This window comes from Ascaphus truei, chromosome 4, assembly GCF_040206685.1.
Source record: "Ascaphus truei isolate aAscTru1 chromosome 4, aAscTru1.hap1, whole genome shotgun sequence".
Taxonomy (NCBI): Eukaryota; Metazoa; Chordata; class Amphibia; order Anura; family Ascaphidae; genus Ascaphus; species Ascaphus truei.
In genome coordinates this window covers 392,081,722-392,100,333 of record NC_134486.1, presented here as the reverse complement: position 1 = coordinate 392,100,333, position 18,612 = coordinate 392,081,722, and the positions used below count along the sequence as shown (strand labels likewise).

Sequence of the window (18,612 nt, the reverse complement as noted above, 5' to 3'; positions counted from 1 at the left end):
CTGAACTTTGGGACCATGAACAGACTTTTGGAGTCAGATCTCAGATGATAAGTGCTGCATGTGGTAGGGTTGAGGAGCTTGCCCAGAAAGTATTTGAAGGCAAGACAGGAAAGATGAACTTTGCGCCTATACTCAAGTGATGACCAATCTAATACTTTGAGCATTTCGCAGTTATGTGTGCTGTAGTTGCATTGGAGAACAAAGCGGCATATTGAATTGTAGAGGGTGTCATGTTTGCTAAGGTGGGTTTGGGGTGCCGACCCATATACAATGTCCCCATAGTCGATAATTGGCATTAGCATCTGGCTTTAATATTGTTTATTAGTTAATTGTCTATGTATTCACCCCAACTATGTTATATACAGTATCTGTGAAATAAAGGATATTTTTAACTTAAAATCAATTTACCCGCTCTGTACATTTGGGGGACCATATCACATTTATATTTGGAGAACATGGTGTATACCTACGCTAGTGCAAAAAAAAATCAAATCCATTTGATTCTAACAGGCATCTGGGGAGTGCACACAATTGGGTATTCTTGTCTTACTCCATCTCTGGAGGGAAACACATTTCTCCCTTTCTGTTGTTAATAATAGATACCCTAGTACACCCTAGATAAGCAGGGGGAACCTTATATTTGAACATATATGATTCAATGCAGAAAATGTGACCAACCATGCCACTGTACATCTGTGAATCTAACCAAAAACTTCAAACCAGAATGAACTTACACAGACACCATTAGAAGGAATATAATGCACTCCAGTGGGACACCATTTTTCACAGCCCCGATCATTCCATGAATTGCTTCAAAATTAAAATCCTCAATGAAACGTTTAAAAGTACTCAAGAATGGAAAATATTTGAACTCAAAATGATAATTTCTTTGACAATGAAACAAGAGGACTTAATGCTGATATGGGGTTTAAAATCCACTACCTTCATTTTTTGTAATGTTTTTCCCTGCCTGTTGTGAATTTTACAATTAAACTCCTCTCCCCCCTTGCTTCCCCACCCCCTGCACACTTCTGATGGATGTATAGTCCTGTGTCTCACAGTCCCTTTCATCTATTTATTGCCCTGTCTGTTGGCTATCTTGTTTTTCTTTTTTTTTACATCTGTGTAAGCTCATGGAATCTCTGTAAATCAGTATCGCTGACCTGAGGAAGAGAGAGAACTCTGGGAAGCTTGTCTTATAATATCTATTGTTAGTCCAAATAAAAAAAAGGTATCACCTAATACTGGCCCCTGCAGACGCACTTAGCAGAACACCTTCCTACTTTCTCTGTGCGTTCCTTCTACTCACCAATTAGATTGTAGCTGTCCGGGGCAGGAACTCCTTTTCCTAAATGTCACGTTTATGTCTGAAGCACTTCTTCCCATTATATGTTATTTGTATTATTTGTTATTTATATGATTATCACACGTATTGCTGCTGTGAAGCGCTATGTACATTAATGGCGCTATATAAATAAAGATATTTATAACCATGTATTATGTGTCATCATAACTCTGTGCCAAGGACATACTTGAAAACAAGAGGTAACTCTCAATGTATTACTTCCTGGTAAAACATTGTATAAATAAATAAAATAATATATACATAAGTACATACTCTGCAGTATTTAAACTGGACTAACACAGCTATTTCTACTTAATCCAGTCATTTGAGCAGTGTTTCATCCCTGCTATAAACAGCAATTATCACCTGAGCTCAGCCTCCATAAGCCTACTTACAGTTCTAAGGTTGAAATACAGAAACTGGTACTTGTTCTCTTTCCAGGCACCTCATTTTTGAGGTTGCCTCCTTTTTAGGCTCTTTCAAGACTTGTTGTTGTTTCCTACTTTCCACATGTTTGTAATGGTCATACAGTATTTAATGTTTTCGTCACAAAATGCTGTACCCTGTACATAATTTAAAATGAAAGGTAACAACCAATGTATTTTCTCCTAGTAACATACTTTCTAAAATTTTTTTTACAAAATTGTAATAAATATGTAGACCAATGTCACTGACCACTAAACTTTTTGTTACATGGCACTGTGTCACTTTGCAGCGCATTACCTTTTCCATACAATTTTAGCTTTATACACTTCTTCTATTAAAATAACAACTGTATGTTATAGTTGTTTCTGTCAGTTTTGAAGGAGCAGCAAAGTAACTTCAAATCACCGTTTAAACCATTCCCTGGGCAGAAACGGTATGTGTCACTGTGATATTGTAGTCCCATTCATACTGTACAATATTGGCTTAAAAAGTACAATCTTTTATACATTGCTGAAACAACATATTCTTCACTTAACCTATTAAAAATGGCAAAGAATGTCCAGTTCAGAAGATATTTGAAAGTTATTTAAGTTAGAAACCTTTCTGTAAACTCTTTTTTTTTTAATAAGAATTGTTTCTTAAACAAGCGAGAAAAGGTGCACCATCACTTACACTTTTTTCAGCACTGATGGTTTCATCTAATACAGAGTATCTTTTTGAGCATAGAGTTCCTTTGCTTATCCCTCCCATGGAGGGAGTGACACGCTGACCAGACCCCTTATTTTCTGTCAAGTCATTCATATCTTCTGCACATGCAACCCACCAAATACAAGCTGCATAGCATCACTTTATCAGTCAGTTGCAGTTGCAGTCAGTTTGCAAGACTTAAGGTCTCAAAGAATTAGCTCAAGATTGGCCATGACTTTTGCCACCAACATGAGGTTTAAATTTTCAATTCTAGCTTTGGGGCTTCAGATCCTCATAATTATTTTATTCGGAATATTTGTGAAGTATGATACACAACATTTCAAAATACCTCAGAATTCCACGGGAACAACTGACACGTTCATTGCACTGTATCCTTGTAAGTATTCTATTCTAGTGGGTGGAAGTTTTACTAGTTACTCACTAATGCAAATGTAATTGGTGCAATATACAGTAGTTTATGTTAATCTCGGAATATAGTTATTGTAATGCTACAACAAAACTGCTTTTATTTTAAATTGAAAAGTGTTTACACTATTGATGCTCATAAAGAAATACTCAGATATATATAGTATTGAATGCTTAAAAATGTTTTTTTTAAGGATATTACATACTGTATTGCTTCAAAAAAAATTTGTTTTAAAGAAACGTTACTACTTATTGCACAGTAAAAATGACAATGAAGGTCAGTCCCATGTTAACAGAATATTTTAGCTAAATGTATACTAAGCATTTGAAATAGTTTGTCTATAATATAATTTTGCATATATATTTGTTCTAGCAAATGTGTACTTCAATTTTTTGAAATATTCTAAAACAACATTTAAAAATGTGAGTTATATGTTATTTGTTTTCTTTATTAATCATGTTCTAAAATTAGCCAAATTTTACAGACCAAAAGTTGTTTTTCCTTTTGCAGTTGATGAGGAATATAGCTACTGATAGCGAGGATACTCTTATCTCAGGAAATACTCCACTACAGGCAGAGCATGAGTTATAATAATTACGCGCACCAAGCAGGATTTCCTCTTAAATGATTGCTTGTCCAATAGTATAATGTGTAACTTTTGTTTTTACAAACAATACATCCTTGGTACACATCATCACCTACATTATCGTTGACCTTTTAAAATGTGTTTTCGTTTCCTACACTGCTAGAATACACAGAACCTGCTAGTTCTATTGCATTTGGTATACATGTTTCTGCTATGTAATAATGTTATGTGTAAAGTTTGTACAAGCATTTTGATTTCATGTTTGTTGCTCTTTCATTTTGTATTTTCTAATAAGAAATTAATGGAATGGTTATTTTTCTTAACTCACGTACATCATGGGTATTATTGAGCGGTAGAGAGTAGGGAGAAGGAGTGGCTCAGTGAGTAAAGACACTGACTGGCACTGAGTTTTGAAGCAGGGGAACCTGGCTCAATTCCCAGTGTCAGCTCCTTGTGACCTTGGGCAAGTCACTTTATCTCCCTGTGCCTCAGGCACCAAAAACATAGATTGTATGCTCCATGGGGCAGGGACCTGTGCCTGCAAAATGTCTCTGTAAAGCGCTATATATAACTATACAAGAACATGCTAAAAAAAAACCTGGAAGTTACATCCCTTACATTCCTTATAAAACATAAGATTTATTGTACTGTAGGTTGTGACACCATTTAGGGAATCAACTGAGAGAGTTCTTCGTAGATTCAATTATAGTGAGCAGAGCTTTTGATACTAGACAGGTTCCTCCTTGAAGTGCACTGTACAATGTCTCTTGCAGCCTATAAAACTGAATTTGTTATCTTTTGCTGTACAGCTTTTAAAGAACATAACTTGCTTTTTGCTGCTTATCTATAAAAATATTGTGCACAGTTCATTTATGAATTAGACCATATAAATATTTTCAAAAAAATTGGTTATTATAGATGGAATCTAACATTGAAGTGTTATTGTGTTTTTGTTTTGTTTTGTTTTCTAAACGCGTTTCTTTTTTGCCAAAACCCGATTTGCTTGGTTTTGTTTTTTGCATTTTACCAAATTATGAGAAGAACCCCCCCCCCCCCAAATAAGCAGGAAAATACTAAAATACAGATTTAGCTGGATTTAGGGTCTTATTTTAGTAGTTCCGAAATTGTCATTGCAAAACCGCACAATTTTGCATGTTCAAAAGAAGCGGAATGAAAAAACCCTCTTCTTTATTGCTACTCACTTCTACTAAACCACTTCTTTAAAAAGTGACATACCGCATGGTTTAACAGCCAAAACGCCCGTAAAAGTAATGCAGGGATTAACCTCTCCCGCTACCCACCCGGTTTGCATAAACACCCACCATGGCCAAATACCACCTTTACCCACCCCCACTACTCCCAATAAACAGTAAAACCCAATACTAGCCAACAAACCCATTCATTGCCAGTGTGGTTACCTGTGCCCTCAAAGGGAGCAAAGATAACCCCAATGCAAATGAATGGGCACGCCCTCAACCTCCAACCCCTTCCCTCACTGTATCCAATGAAGGTGTTTTATTAATCTGCACGGATTAAACTGGAACAATATGCCAACGGATTTTGCACCGCGGAATGGATTTTAAATAGCAAGCGCGGGAAATTCCGCTAAATGGATTTTGACAGTTTTGCCCATCTCTTCTCAACAGAAAATCTTTACTTTATCAATTTCAATCAAATTCCACCTCAGCACACCTACAGTATACATTAAATACAGTACGTCAATGGGGTTTTCAGATCGAGGGAAAAAATTACAACATTAGCAAAAGTGCTAAATGGAAATCAGATATTTTTATTGTTTGTGATTCATTATGGAAATTTCTAAGAAAATGTAGAATCCTCCTCATATTATTAATGACTTCAATATTAACATTATTTTGTTATTAACATTTGACACTTCATCACAGTCTATGTATGCATAACATTTTTGGATAACCAAACAATTTAGAAGTTTATTGAGGATAGAAAGAAATGTATCAACACCTCTATCACAAACAACAATGGTATTTTGACGTTTTCTTCTATACATTTGATTAGACTAATAATGCATCAAAATTCTGTTGTTCGTTTGAAGACAGCATTTAGGTTATTGTTATGAATATATTATGTTTTAATTCTTATGTTATATATATTATAATATTTATTATAATATTATTATTACATGGTTTCTTTGGATGGACTGACGTGTGTTGGTGGTTGCCAGCCTTAAAATTAATTTCAGACTTTATATATGGTACAGAATGAGGAAAAAAGAAATCAGAATCCAGCAAATTGGGATGCCCCAAACTAGGGGCCTTAAAACTCAAGAACAGCAAAACATGTGCTAGGACAAAATATATCTTGGTCAAGATAGAGGAATAATCAAATACGTCAGGGTCAAGCACAACAGAAAAAAAAGAGAATCAATGGAATCATTAAAGTCATTTTAATAACTTGAAGAAGTCATGAGGCATCCAACGTTTTGATGCATACAGTACAAGCATCTTCATCAGGGATGACGGTGCTTTTATGCACCGAAACGTTGGATGCATCATGACTTCTTTAAGTTATTAGAATGACTTTAATTGATTCCATTGACTCCTTGCTGTACATATAAAAATGGCAATTTCCTTGACATGTTTAGCTTCCCTTGAAATGTTTCTTTTGAAAAAGAGTTTAAGCGGCGGCTTTGGGCAGGGCAGGGTTTCTGAAAATAAGAATGTGCAGAGTGATAACTTCCATTACTCGCCCCTGTACAAGCTTTGTTTATAGCAATGCTTCCATCTGATACCATAAGATGGTATTAGATATTTTGAAGTACATTAGGGCGGGCAAGTCCTATTTTTATAATAGATGAGTAAAATACTAGTGATCTAATATATTTAATGGCTAAGTGAGCAATTTTTGTTTATTTGTAGTGTGGCACATAAAATAACTTTAAATGATTATAATATTTGTCATGTTTATCTTAAAATATATTTACTTAGTTGTCAAAATGTAATGGAACAAAGTTGTAAGAACTACTACTGTACTTCATTATTTACAACCTCAGATAATTATTTGGTCGGGTACCAATAACACTACTTTTTTGAACCCCCTGACCCCATCTGTTTAATTTATTTGTATTATGAGGGCTATTTACCGCTGAGTTAGCACATTTTCATGTTGGCAAAGAAGATGAATATTGCTATCCATTTATGAATAAATAATGAATTTATTATGAATAATAAATTCAGAATGTCACATTTTAATGCAGCTTCTGTGTGCAACCTTTTAGTGAGAGTGTTACGTTAATACTTGTGCATGTGTAGCCGTGACCCCTGAGTCACCCCAAAGAATGGGAAGTTGCGCTTGCAAAGAGTAGTTGCAAAATCCCGCGAAGGAGGAGAGTGCATTTGGCGGGAGAGAGAGCAGTCCCTTGACCCAGCAGCCCTGCGGGGAGGGGTCAGGTGAGAGAGTCTAGCCTATGGGCGGAGGAGTTGCCAGAGATATAGGCAGTGTTTGCACGCACGTGGAGTAAGAGCTGATCGGAGAGGAGAGGAGACGGAGAGACTGTGAGGGGAGCTTGTACCACCCCGGTGCAGGCCAGGTGCCCCAGGCCCAGCTAGCCCCAAGTCACCTTAGTGACAAGCTGAGCTAGGGATCGCCTTAGTAAGGTTCCTGCTCCCCCTAGTACTGTTAGTTTTGACCGGGACTATTCTGTCGAGAGGGAGGTCTGGGCTCAGACCCCTTTGGAGTTGCCAGAGTCCGGGTGGGAGCGCCCTGGACCCTAGGGAGGAATAGAGAGTTAGAGCGGTGTCGACGCACAGAGACCCTTTTTGAAGATCGTGGCAGTTCCGAGCACCGGAGTGCTCGGCAGGTATTTCATCAAGTGCACCAACTGTATCTTTCATTCACCCGAGACATAGTAGCAGCTTGCTAGTGATAGGAAGCAGGGCTACATTTGGAGGCGCTGCTGAGATTTCAGACCTGGGGTGCCCCTCGAACCTAAATTGTGAGCACCATGGCTTTGCCCACCCGTCACGAGATACGAGACTGGGCCCGTCAAGTACGCACGCCTACTCGTCGCGCCGTAGCGCTGGCCCGAGTACCCATGGCCTTACCCTTAGAGACTTTACAGACGGCCTTGCGACAACTCCCGGGTTTTGCCAAAGCTGGCCTGGTAGATGTAATGGTAGATCACGACTCCAAGTGGAATACCTTACTTGTGGACTGTCGGCGTAACCTGTTAGCGCTCGAATCTGCTGTTCCGCAATCCCTGGTCTTGCCTGATGCACCACCCGGCGGTAGTCCTTTCGTTTACCCCCTCCGAGATCCCCTCGTACGTCCGTTGGATGAGGATGACCCATCCTCCCTTTGATTCACTATGCGGAGAGTGAGGTCGATAGCTGCCGCTCCATGTCCAGTGACCCGGGATCCAGCGCATCCATGGAGGCTGGAGTGAGTAGTAATATGCTAAAAAAACTAAATGACAAGATAGATCAGTTTTCTAGTCCCCCAGTTTGCCGCCGCTAGTCGAAGCGCTTACCTTAGACACCCACGCCCAGAACTACCGGAAGCTAAAAGCCTTCTCGGGGACCCTCCCTGTACCTACTGGGGAAGATGGGGTAGAAACGTGGAAACAGCACACACGGTGGGTGATGGAAGAGTGGTCATGCACCGATGTAGTAAAAAGACAGAGACTCATGGAGTGCCTGCGGCCCCCGGTGGCCACTCTGATCGGAATACACCGCGAACAGTACCCCGATCTAATCTCTCGCTTGATGATAGAGTTCCTGGCCGAAGCCTATAGCGCGAAAGAGGATGACGGGGCCTTGTGGGCCAAGTACTATGCCGTAAACCAGAAGGAGGGGGAATAGCTATCCGCCTATATATACCGTTTGCAAATATCTCTCGGACCGCTGCTGCATTATAAATATGTGCTACCCTCCCAGATGAATGAGTATCTCCGGAAGTAGTACCTCCGCGGATCCAGTCCTTCTCACCCAATAGCCAGCATGATTCGTGATCACCTCACCTGGGCCCCCCCCCCCTTCGTTTATCCAACTACTGCAACAGGTGAAGGAACACGAGACGCATCTAATGCTTCACTCCCCTCAGAGGCCGAAAGTTAGCGGTAGCGCTAAATCCCGAGGAAGTACGGAGAAGAAAGAGGAACCACCGGACCAGCCTGGCTCCGAGAAACCGACTTTCGCGGGACGGTCGTCCCCTCCGCCTGATCGCCGGGCTACCCCCAGAGATATGTCCTGCTACAAGTGCAGGAAGCGGGGGCATCTATCCTACGATTGCCGTCTGGGCACTTCTCGACCCCGGAGCCCCTCACCCCAGAAGATCCCGTCCCAGGCTATGGTCTGCGGGGTGTATGTGATGGATGCAGACACAGACGGAACCCCATCCGGAGGCGCCAAACCGGTAGAAGATGGTAGTCGGGTGGGACCGGTAGCGTTGATCCGGGTTTTAGTGGATGGAATCTACTCTTCTGCACTACTAGACACCGGATCCCAAGTCACCATCATATACAGAGGGTTCTATGATCGTCATCTTCAGAAGCGTCCGCTGCGACCAGCGGACCACATCAAGGTACGCGGGCTGAGCAACGACGACTACCCCATCGACGGATTAGTGACAGTGGATCTGGAAATACAACAGCTCAACACGGGAAAATCTCACCCCATGAAGGTGGATGCCTTGGTTTGTCCGGAACCCCAAGACACCCCCAAGTACCCTATTATCCTCGGTACCAATGCTGATATTGTACAAGCGGTCATCCGGGCCTATGTACATGAAACTAAAAAGCTCCCCATGTCCAGTCTACAGCTGCAATTGGTTCTATCCGACCCAGCCCAGCCTTCCCCTCCTTCAGATGACTACAGACTATTGTTCTGTGGACGGAAGGGGTGGACAAAGCTTTTCCCTGGAGAAACGCAAAGAATTTCCGCTTGGTGTGCTTATGCGGAGTGCCTAGCCGAAGACCAGCAATTCTCACTCGAGAGTACCCCCGGAGAGGATGTGAGGCGAGGGTATCGGCTCGTACCCGAATTCCGCCATTGGCAGGGCGCCATTCCTAGACGGATTGATGTGATGGTGCAGAATCTATCACCCTTCCCCCTGGTCATCGATGTGGGGCAGCAGATAGGAAGAATCTATCCTGTTAGTTCAGTGGAAGAAGCCTTGCAAGTAAATACGACCCGAGTGGAAGAAACAGGGATGGCCCTGGACTTCGATTTTGTCTCGTCCTAATTACCTGGAACCTGGAAGGACCGGTTACAGGTGCAACTAGAAAGAAATGATCCGTATTCTCTACCGGGGAGATTGATGTGGGGTGTAGCCGCAACGCCCAGCACACCATTCGCATGATGGATGAGAAGCCCTTCAGAGAGCGTTCTCGCCGACTCGCTCCTAGGGATGTGGAGGATGTGAGGGTCGCTATCCATTACATGGAAACCGCAGGGATTATCACTGAATCCCGAAGCCCCTACGCCTCCCCTATAGTGGTGGTGAGAAAGAAAAATGGAACTGTGAGGCTGTGTGTAGATTATCGGACGCTGAACAATCGGACGGTGCCGGACCAGTATATCCTCCCTCGTATAGAAGAGATCCTCGATACCCTACACGGGAGCCAGTGGTTCAGCGTACTGGATCTACGGTCTGGGTACTATCAAGTCCAGATGAGCCCAGATGATCAAGAAAAGACAGCCTTCGTCTGCCCCCTGGGGTTTTATCAGTTCACCTGCATGCCCCAAGGCATATGCGGAGCACCCGCCACCTTCCAGCGATTAATGGAGAAGACGTTGGGTGACCTCAACCCCCGAGAATGCCTGGTGTACCTAGATGACATCATAGTCTTCGGGAAAACCCTGGAAGAGCATGAGAATCGTCTCTTGAAGGTACTGGATAGGTTGTCCGAAGAAGGCCTCAAACTCTCTCTGGACAAATGTCGGTTCTGCCGGACCTCAGTAACGTATGTAGGGCACATAGTGTCCGGCGCCGGAATCGCCACTGATCCCGCTAAGATAGAAGCTGTCGTTAACTGGCCTCGCCCAGAGAATGTGGGGGAGCTGCGCTCATTCCTGGGTTTCTGTGGCTACTATCAGCGATTTGTGGAAGGGTATTCACGTAGGGCCAAAGCCCTCAACAGCCTGCTCCGCATATACCCGTCTGAAATGGGTCAAAAGAACCACTCTGCCAATCAGCCCTTTGGGGATAAATGGACCCCCGAGTGCGACCAAGCCTTCCACGACCTGAAGCAGAGCCTGACGGCTGCTCCGGTCTTAGCCTACGCCAATCCCGACCAACCCTACATCCTACACGTGGATGCCAGCCTGAGCGGCCTAGGAGCCGTGTTGCATCAAAAATATCCCGAGGGGTTGTGACCCGTAGCATATATCAGCCGCAGTCTCACAGTCAGTGAGCAGAACTATCCGGTACACAAGCTCGAATTTTTGGCCCTTAAGTGGGCCATAGTGGATAAACTTCGGGACTATCTGTACGGGGTGTCGTTCAAAGTACGCACCGACAATCATGACCTCAGCCAAATTTGATTCACCTACATCATGACCTCAGCCAAATTTGATGCGACCGGACATCGCTGGTTGGCCGCGCTCTTCAATTACAACTTCACCTTGAAATACAAACCTGGGCCATTGAACATTGGAGCTGACGCCCTGTCGAGGCGACTGGGGTTGATCCCTACCACCGACGAAGATCAGTGGGAAGAGATCCCCGGGCCCAGAATAAGAGCACTCTGTGGCACGGCAGGCATCATAGATGAGCAAGTAGCCTTTTCGGAATTACGGGTGGCTGACTCCCTAGGGTGCACCTCTACAACTATACCTGAAGCCTATCGTGACCCGAGTGGGATGCATGTTACCCCCGATCAGATCATTGCTTGGGAGGACATGGTACGTTACCAAGAACAAGATCCGGTCGCAGGGACTATCTGTGATGCCATTCGACAAAAGCGATGGGGCCTGCTTCGCCAGACTCCGGGGGATGTCGGAGGTATACTGATGCGGGAGGCGGACAAATTTGAAATCCAAGATCGGCTGTTGTACTGAGTGGTGAAGTATCATGACCATCCGGGTCGCCGCCAACTAGTGTTACCAAAACGACTACAATACTTAGTGTTGAAAGCTCTCCATGATGAACACGGACATCTGGGGGTAGACAAGACTTTCGGACTAGTGAGAGATAGATTTTTTTTGGCCAAAAATGAGAGAATCCGTGGAGCATCACTGTCGTAGGTGTGTGCGGTGTATCCAACGCAAGACTCTACCCCACCTGGGCCATCTAAAGAGTACGGGACCTATGGATTTAGTCTGCATGGACTTCTTGTGCATCGAACCCGACACCCATGGTATATGGAACGTGCTGGTCATCACTAATCATTATACCCGTTACGCCCAGGCCTTTCCGACCAAAGATCAAAAAGCTATTACAGTGGCTAAGGTTCTCTGGGAGAAGTATTTCATGCATTATGGGTTACCTCAACGTCTGCACTCCGACCAGGGGCGGGACTTTGAAAGTAAACTAATAAAAGAATTGCTGAACCTCTAGCACATTAAAAAGTCCTGTACGACCCCTTACCACCCAGAAGGTGATGCTTTACCGGAACGTTTCAATTGCACTCTGCTGGACATGCTGGGCACGCTAACAGGTGTAGAGAAGACTAAGTGGAGTCGCCATGTGGAAACTCTAGTCCATGCTTATAATTGCACCCGACACGAATCTACTGGGTTCGCGCCCTACTTTCTTATGTTTGGCCGTGAAGCCCGTCTGCCAGTGGATATACAATTAAGAGTTTCCACCGATGGGGTGCACAATTCCACCCATTTTCGCTATGTACAAAGATTGCAAGAGAATCTACAGAAGGCCTATGGGCAAGCCGAGAGATCCACCGAAAAATTGAATGCCGGGAACAAAAGGCGCTATGATCACAAAGTAAAACATAGAGACATTAAAACTGGTGATGCCATACTGCTCCGAACCTGGGAGTACCGGGAAAACATAAGTTGGCTGACCGTTGGAGGGAAGGGGTGTACGAAGTAGTTTCTCAAATGCCTGGCCTTCCAGTCTACCGGATAAAAGACTCGGAGGGTCGGATAAAGACGTGGCATCGAAATCATCTGCTCCCTATTCCCCAAATAGAAGAAGGAGACTTAGAGTGGCCTACATCTCCCCTAAGTGGGGAACTGTCATCAGGACAGGAAAGTATGGAAGATTCACAGGAACGAACCTCTCAAAGGGGCCTTCCGGCCACGGGGGCATCTCCCGGAGGAGCTACGGGCAAAGAGCCCCTTGGCTCCATGACAGAGACACTGACTCCAGTGAGTCCGCCGCTAGATCCCCAGAGCCCGTGCTTTGTGCCACAAAGAGACTTTAAAGACATACCCCGCCCCTCAAGGGCCGAGTTGGAAATACCCGATGAGAATTGCTACTCTCCCAAAGAGGTAGCAGAAGAGCCAATTCGCAGAAGCCAAAGAGCTGGCCAACCTCCCACGAGGTTGGCTTATGATCAGTTCGGGGCACCCCATTATGAGTCTCAGCAGTGGGCTCGCAGCCGGGTTCAATCAGTGATTATCATGTTCAGTGAAATGTACAAGTTGATAGAGAAACCAATGTATTAGTGTTTTTCATTATATAAATGGTTGTGTTGTTATCATTGTCCAAGCGGGGTCGTTGGAATCCACAGGGGGGAGGATGTAGCCGCCGACCCCTGAGTCACCCCAAAGAATGGGAGGTTGCACTTGCAAAGAGTAGTTACAAAAGCTCGCGATGGAGGAGAGTGCATTTGGCGGGAGAGAGAGCAGTCACTTGTCCCAGAAGCCCTGCGGGGAGGGTCAGGTGAGAGAGTCTAGCCTATGGGCGGAGGAGTTGCCAGAGATATAGGCAGTGTTTGCACGCACATGGAGTCAGAGCTGATCGGAGAAGAGAGGAGACGGAGAGACTGTGAGGGGAGGTTGTACCACCCCGGCGCAGGCCAGGTGCCCCAGGCCCAGCTAGCCCCAAGTCACCTTAGAGACAAGCTGAGCTAGGGATCGCCTTAGTAAGGTTCCTGCCCCCCCTAGTACTGTTAGTTTTGACCGGGACTATTCTGTCGAGAGGGAGGTCTGGGCTCAGACCCCTTTGGATTTGCCAGAGTCCGGGTGGGAGCGCCCTGGACCCTAGGGAGAAAGAGAGAGTTAGAGCGGTGTCGACGCACAGAGACTCTTTTTGAAGATCGTGGCAGTTCCGAGCACCGCAGTGCTCGGCAGGTATTTCATCAAGTGCACCAACTGTATCTTTCATTCACCCGAGACATAGTAGCAGCTTGCTAGTGAAAGGAAGCAGGGCTACACATGCTTAGAGCAAAATGTAAGTGGGCAAAGGGGGAAGGATGTAGATATACAGATGTAGCCATACTATGATTCTGTGGCATGAGAATGTCTCAGGAAACTCACTGTGACATTCCCTGAACCGTGGGAAAGAAAACGGCCTGTAAGGTAATAGTGCTTTTATTGCCACATCTGTAGGAATGTTAGCAACACTGGACATGCAACTTTGTGGATGTACACAATCACACAGTGGCAAATAAATCTGAAGGACTAAAATACAGTTGAAAAATAAAGAGGTTTCAGGTGAAAAATAATAGTGAAGGTAGAAAATAAATCATGACCATTCTCTGGTAGTACTGTAAATAGGTTAAAAAAAAGAGAAGTGTATATATGAGAAGGAACTAAGCATACATGAATGAGATGAAGGAGGCTCAGGGAGTAAAAGTACAGATTCTGGTAACAACGACACTGAGTTTGACGTAGGGGTTCACTATATCTCCCTGTGCCTCAGGCACCAAAATCGTAGATTGTAAACTCATCTGGGCAGGGACTGTGTCTGTAAAAATGATGGGACCTTCCATAAATGTTCTTTTCTTTTGTTGTGAGGTAACCGTAGAAACATGTGATTCCATCTGTAGATGTGCAAAACCTTTGAAGGAGTTTGCGAACTATGCAAATGTTGCAGGTTTTTTCTGCAAGAAAAAATGCAATCTTGCTATAGGGTGTATGCAAATAAGATCATCTCTCCCTCTCACCCCCACTCCCCCACCCCCCACTCTCCCTTTCTCCTTCTCCCCCTCTCCCCCAGCTAAATGCCTATTTCAGGGTCTGGCCTTAAAATGACTTGATGAAACTGTGAGTACAGGGCAGAAATGTATAATTGATGCTAAATTGTTGGTAATTTTTAAGCAATGTGTAATTTCAACACTGGAGAAATTTACAGAACATGCATAAAAAAATCTGCGAACCACTGTTGAAATCGTTCAATCATCTAATTACTATAGCAACCACAGCATTATCTGCTGCTAATATGGGAGTAAAGTACATTCTTCAAGTGCCAGGACAGGTTATCAGACCCATTCCGAAGTTAATCCCATTAATTTGAGAGAGCTAACAGCAGCACGGATGTGATAACCCATTCCAGAACTTGATAAATGTGCCCCTTACTTTCTCTTCCTAATTCCTAAATGTTGCTATTGCTATAAGTGACCTAATCTTCACTATCATTCTAGGTAGACTTAGTTGTTGGAACATTTATTTCTTAAACTAATGTGAACCATATTATTATTGGAGATTTAATAATATAATAGTTTTATTTTTTCGCTCTTATATAGTGGTGACAGTGTATGCAGCGCTGTACATAGAATTTTTGCAGGCATGAGTCCACTTTCTGCCCCATAGAGCTTACTGTCATGGGAGACCAGGCAATTACACCCTTATACCAGGATCATATCACTGAGCAAAACCAAGAAGTAAAACAAATTGTCATTTATTCCACAGACGTACACACAGTGAATTACAATAAACAAGAGGAAACACACTTACTGGGGGTCTGGGCTACAAAACTAACCTTTCCTAGTTGCCATAGCTCAGAAAATAAAGTCTTTACACAGTCTTTCAGATGACCGGGACTAAGCCCGAAAAGTCCTGGAACTGATCTCGGCATGCAGTTCCTGATGCCACCACTCTTTCCACTCTGGAGGTGCTGTAATCCCTTGACCGGAAGCGAGTACCAAACGTCCTGGTACTCCTTTCGGCTTGCAGTTCCAGCCACGACCGCTACGATGTATTCTGAGAACTTGGCCCCGAAAAGTCAGACATAGAAAAATCCTCGCCTTGAAATTTCTGAAGCCGGGTCACTGACATCTCTCACAGAGCATCTTTGAATTTACCGCTGCTGTTTTGGCGCTTAAAATCTGAAGTCTGGATTGGCTGCTGGGTTTCTTATAGTATTTCAGATTCATTCATGAAATACTACAACCAATCTGCCTGGGAACGTAACAACCAGCCAATCAGAGGGCTGCCAGTCTTCCAAAACAGGGCAAGCGGTTCTTCTGAATGAACAAGGGCATGAGTGAGTTTGTCACCCTAGCCACTTGTCATTCAGAAGCAACCCGCTGGGTTAGGTGCCTCCAAGTCTAGGAAGGCAAATGCTGGCCGCGAAGGCTAACATTGTTTCCCGAACATGGGTACTCCACCTAACCATACTGTCCAAATGGCTTTAACACCTCTGGCAGCATCTGTAACTTTGAAGTACATACCTAGGGCAGACTTAGTGGCACCACAAATTGGTAGCCACTAGCCCCCCTCAGAGTAAGTCTTTGAAAGTCCCAGCTGATAAGTATAATACATTTACAAATATCTCAATTTAATAAAAATATACTTTTACACTTTTTTCTGTGTCTAGGTCCTTTAGGCTATAAGGGGTAGAATGGGACTATATACTTTTATTCCCACTAGCCATATCCCTCATACACTGTAATCCTGAGTTAGACTGTAGAAACCTTATAGCCACATTGGCTATTAAACATTTTATGAAACATAAAAAATATTTCCCATTTTTCTTCTAACTCCTGACGTGAAATGAAAAGATACTTAGCTGCAATCTCAAAGCTGTAGCTCCTTCCCTTAAGGAAACCTAATTTTCTTGGAACCAAAAAATGCTTAAGCACACTCCCAGGACTGTGTCTCTTTCTTTTACTGAAACTTTGACTTAGGTTTCATAAAACTTATTGCAACTTAATATATATTTGGAGAAACCCCCAGAACCTGTATACTGATTCTGGGGTAGCTGGGCATATACTGGGGGACCCTCACTAATTTAGGGAACCTTGACTGTTCCCAGGATATACAAATCCCTATGCCCTGATTCACCTTTCTGGTCTGTGCTGAAGTAGGGAAGCCTGGCGGTGAGTCGTGTAACTGTTTTCAAGTGAGGATTTTGACTGGAGTGATTTGTCGATATGTCCCTGGGAATATGACCCGATTCCCGGATACATTTTTGGGGTGGCCAGCAACTCCAGGTCCCAACTAATTAGACACAATCTGACCACTTTTGCCACAAAACTCCCCCTGAAACTCATAGCCTGAGAATCTCCACTGGTTAGCACTCGTGGAAAGGTAAAACACACAAATTCTATAAGAAAAAAATAATTCTTACAATTTGGTCTTTTAAGCAGTGTCTGCCTTATTTCATCCAGCATTGGTAAGGGCTAGATACCAAATGATGCCTTCAGAAGTTGTATCCATAAAAAACAATAGCCGACAGGGATGCCTCCTTTCACGCTCCTATTTGCACTAGCCATTGAAACCCTAGCAGTGCCCATTAGACTAGGCAATAACATTAGGGGAATCCTAAACTTTGCTGCTGAATAATAATCTGGACTTTGTTCCAGGTCTTAAACATCTAGAATTCAGAAGGTGTCATGTTATTATCAACATGGTGGTCTAAAGGAGTTGGATCGTTTGAACAGGGGTCAAGGGTCAAGGGTCCTAGTTCTGCCATTCTTTGCCATTCTTTGATTTTCTTCAAGTTCCTTCATCTAAGGGCATTCACAAACTCAAAGCCCCCTTTTAAGACCCCACCCAGTTTGAGGATCTAGGTTATGCCCAAGGACGCCCAGAAAGGTCTAATTTCTCCAGTGCACAAGTTTATATCCCTGGTTGACTCCAAAGTTAAACCTCACTTTATGTCTATATGGGAGGAGAACATGGGTAAAAAAAATTAGAAGCAGGGGGTGGAAGAATGTCTTTATGGGGTTAACTAAAAACTCAATTAGTGTGGCTAATTAGGAGAATGCATTAAAGTTTCTACACAAATGGTACCTCTCTCCTCTTAAAGCAGCACTCTAAGATGTAGTTAAAAAAAATTTAAGCAGCATCCCCACCACAACAACACGCAAGAAGCGAGCAGTGGAACCGCAGAAACAGATTCCCTGCAACGGACGTAATGCTTTACTTTTTAATGCTCAATTTGCATTGTGGATCGATGGTTATTGTATTGGACTTTTGTTATTTTGTGCTCGTTGGTACAATACTGTTCCGTTAGGCGTACCCACTGGTCTCCAATTTATGGATTATTATTCAGAGCCTTAGTAGGGTGCATTGGGTTAAGGAGTTGCTCTTTATAGATAAACTGCATCAATAGGAGCTTACCTCTCCCCCCTCATTGTGCAGTCATAGGTACAACCCCTTTAGGGATATACGGCCCAGATGAGCTTGCATGTTTCCTGCTTTGAAAGGAATTTTCCTGTTAAATTGCATCTGATCATTAGTTTTAGGGAGTTATTTTTTCCTAGAGGGCAAAAAGAAGTACTTTTAGTCATTCTGACCTCTGGCAACGGGCCTGAAGAAGGGACTCACCCCCGAAACATTGCCCCCCTTATTCCCCTGTTACCTTTACCCCCTGTATCTCCTTTCCTCTACCCTTCCCTTTCCCTGTGTTTCTCCCTCCCCACGTGTTGCCTTTTAGTACGCTGTGGGTTATACATGAGTATACAATTGCAGTAATTGTTATACATTTACACAATGTCTTGATTGATTGTTGTTTTGCTTCATCTTTATATATTTTTTCAAATTAAATTTAATTTGGCTTATTCCCATTTTTTCATTCATGAGAGCTGGGAACGTCCCTCGTTTTTGTGATATAATAATCTGGACTTTGTTCCAGGTCTTAACTGTCTAGAATTCAGGAGGTGTCTTGTTATTATTCACCTTTGGGGGTCTAAAGGAGTTGGATCGTTTGAACAGGGGTCAAGGGTCCTGGATCTGCCATTCTTAGATTTTCTTCAAGATCATTCATCTAAGATCATTCAAAAACTCAAAAGCCCTCTTTTCAGATCTCATCCAGTTT

The 18,612-nt window shown here is 43.4% G+C and overlaps 1 protein-coding gene across 1 annotated transcript in view; it reads left to right on the top strand.

Annotated features, from left to right (window-relative positions):
- Nucleotides 1–2,594: 2,594 nt before the first annotated feature.
- RHAG (Rh associated glycoprotein) overlaps nt 2,595–18,612 on the top strand; it is a 34,685-nt gene continuing 18,667 nt past the window's right edge. The window contains exon 1 of the mRNA XM_075598580.1: nt 2,595–2,855. Within this exon, the coding sequence (XP_075454695.1) occupies nt 2,690–2,855 (166 nt within the window). The 5' untranslated portion in view covers nt 2,595–2,689. The remainder of the gene's footprint in view (nt 2,856–18,612) is intronic.